Raw genomic sequence first — 668 nt, 5'->3', positions numbered from 1 at the left:
AAACACATAGAAAAGGTTCAAAAGTCAGAAATTAAAACAAAAATGACTTTCACTTTCAGATGTAAGTACTTACACTCAGTCTCATGTTTGTAGGCTCCCAAGGTGAGTTGTCTGGATGAAGTTAGCAGCTGTTGCATCATAGCCGTAGGATCCTGAAATATCTTGGTGGGAGAAAACAAAAACCTTTAAAAACGAGCTGATATTCGGTTATTGGTTCACTATTATCTACGTAAGTCAAGGTACCATTTCATCATAGAATTCGGAGACAACCGTCTTCTTGGGCATGGCACTGGAATCAGACTGGAACAGCTTCAGCAGATGGTACAGAGTCACCTTAAACACAAATACAAAACTTTATTGAGAGAACTCTTTGCACTGTGACATTCAATGTGGAATATTTGAATCCATCTCATATCTTACAGGTCTCTCATTGGGATCTATGAAGAAGATCTTGATGATGATCTCAAACTCCCCCCAGCCTGTCTCTGTGATCTCATAGGGAGGTTTAGTCACCACTAGATTAAAAAAAAAAAAAGATAAAAGTTGGAATAAATAATAATCACAAACCATGACTCTTCATGGAAGGTTTAGAAATCAGCTCACCTCTTAGTGGGTTTCCATAACTCTCATGGAGCTTGAACTGGATCTTCTTCACATATGCAGACATA

General features: G+C 38.2%; 1 protein-coding gene across 1 annotated transcript; it reads right to left on the bottom strand.

Moving 5' to 3' along the window:
• Window positions 1-73: 73 nt before the first annotated feature.
• Window positions 74-667, bottom strand: LOC112139496 (YEATS domain-containing protein 4; the record flags this gene model as incomplete). The annotated part of the gene is made up of 4 exons (XM_024262314.1): window positions 604-667; window positions 421-515; window positions 244-333; window positions 74-161 (listed from the first exon to the last, which is right to left on the bottom strand). Coding segments are annotated over exons 1-4 (337 nt in total), but the record flags the coding sequence as incomplete, so codon positions are not given.
• Window position 668: the final 1 nt, after the last annotated feature.

The sequence above is a fragment of the Oryzias melastigma genome, unplaced genomic scaffold, assembly GCF_002922805.2.
Source record: "Oryzias melastigma strain HK-1 unplaced genomic scaffold, ASM292280v2 sc05597, whole genome shotgun sequence".
Lineage (NCBI taxonomy): Eukaryota > Metazoa > Chordata > Actinopteri > Beloniformes > Adrianichthyidae > Oryzias > Oryzias melastigma.
Note: the sequence above shows the minus strand (reverse complement) of the source record. Positions and strands in the feature narration are given on the sequence as shown.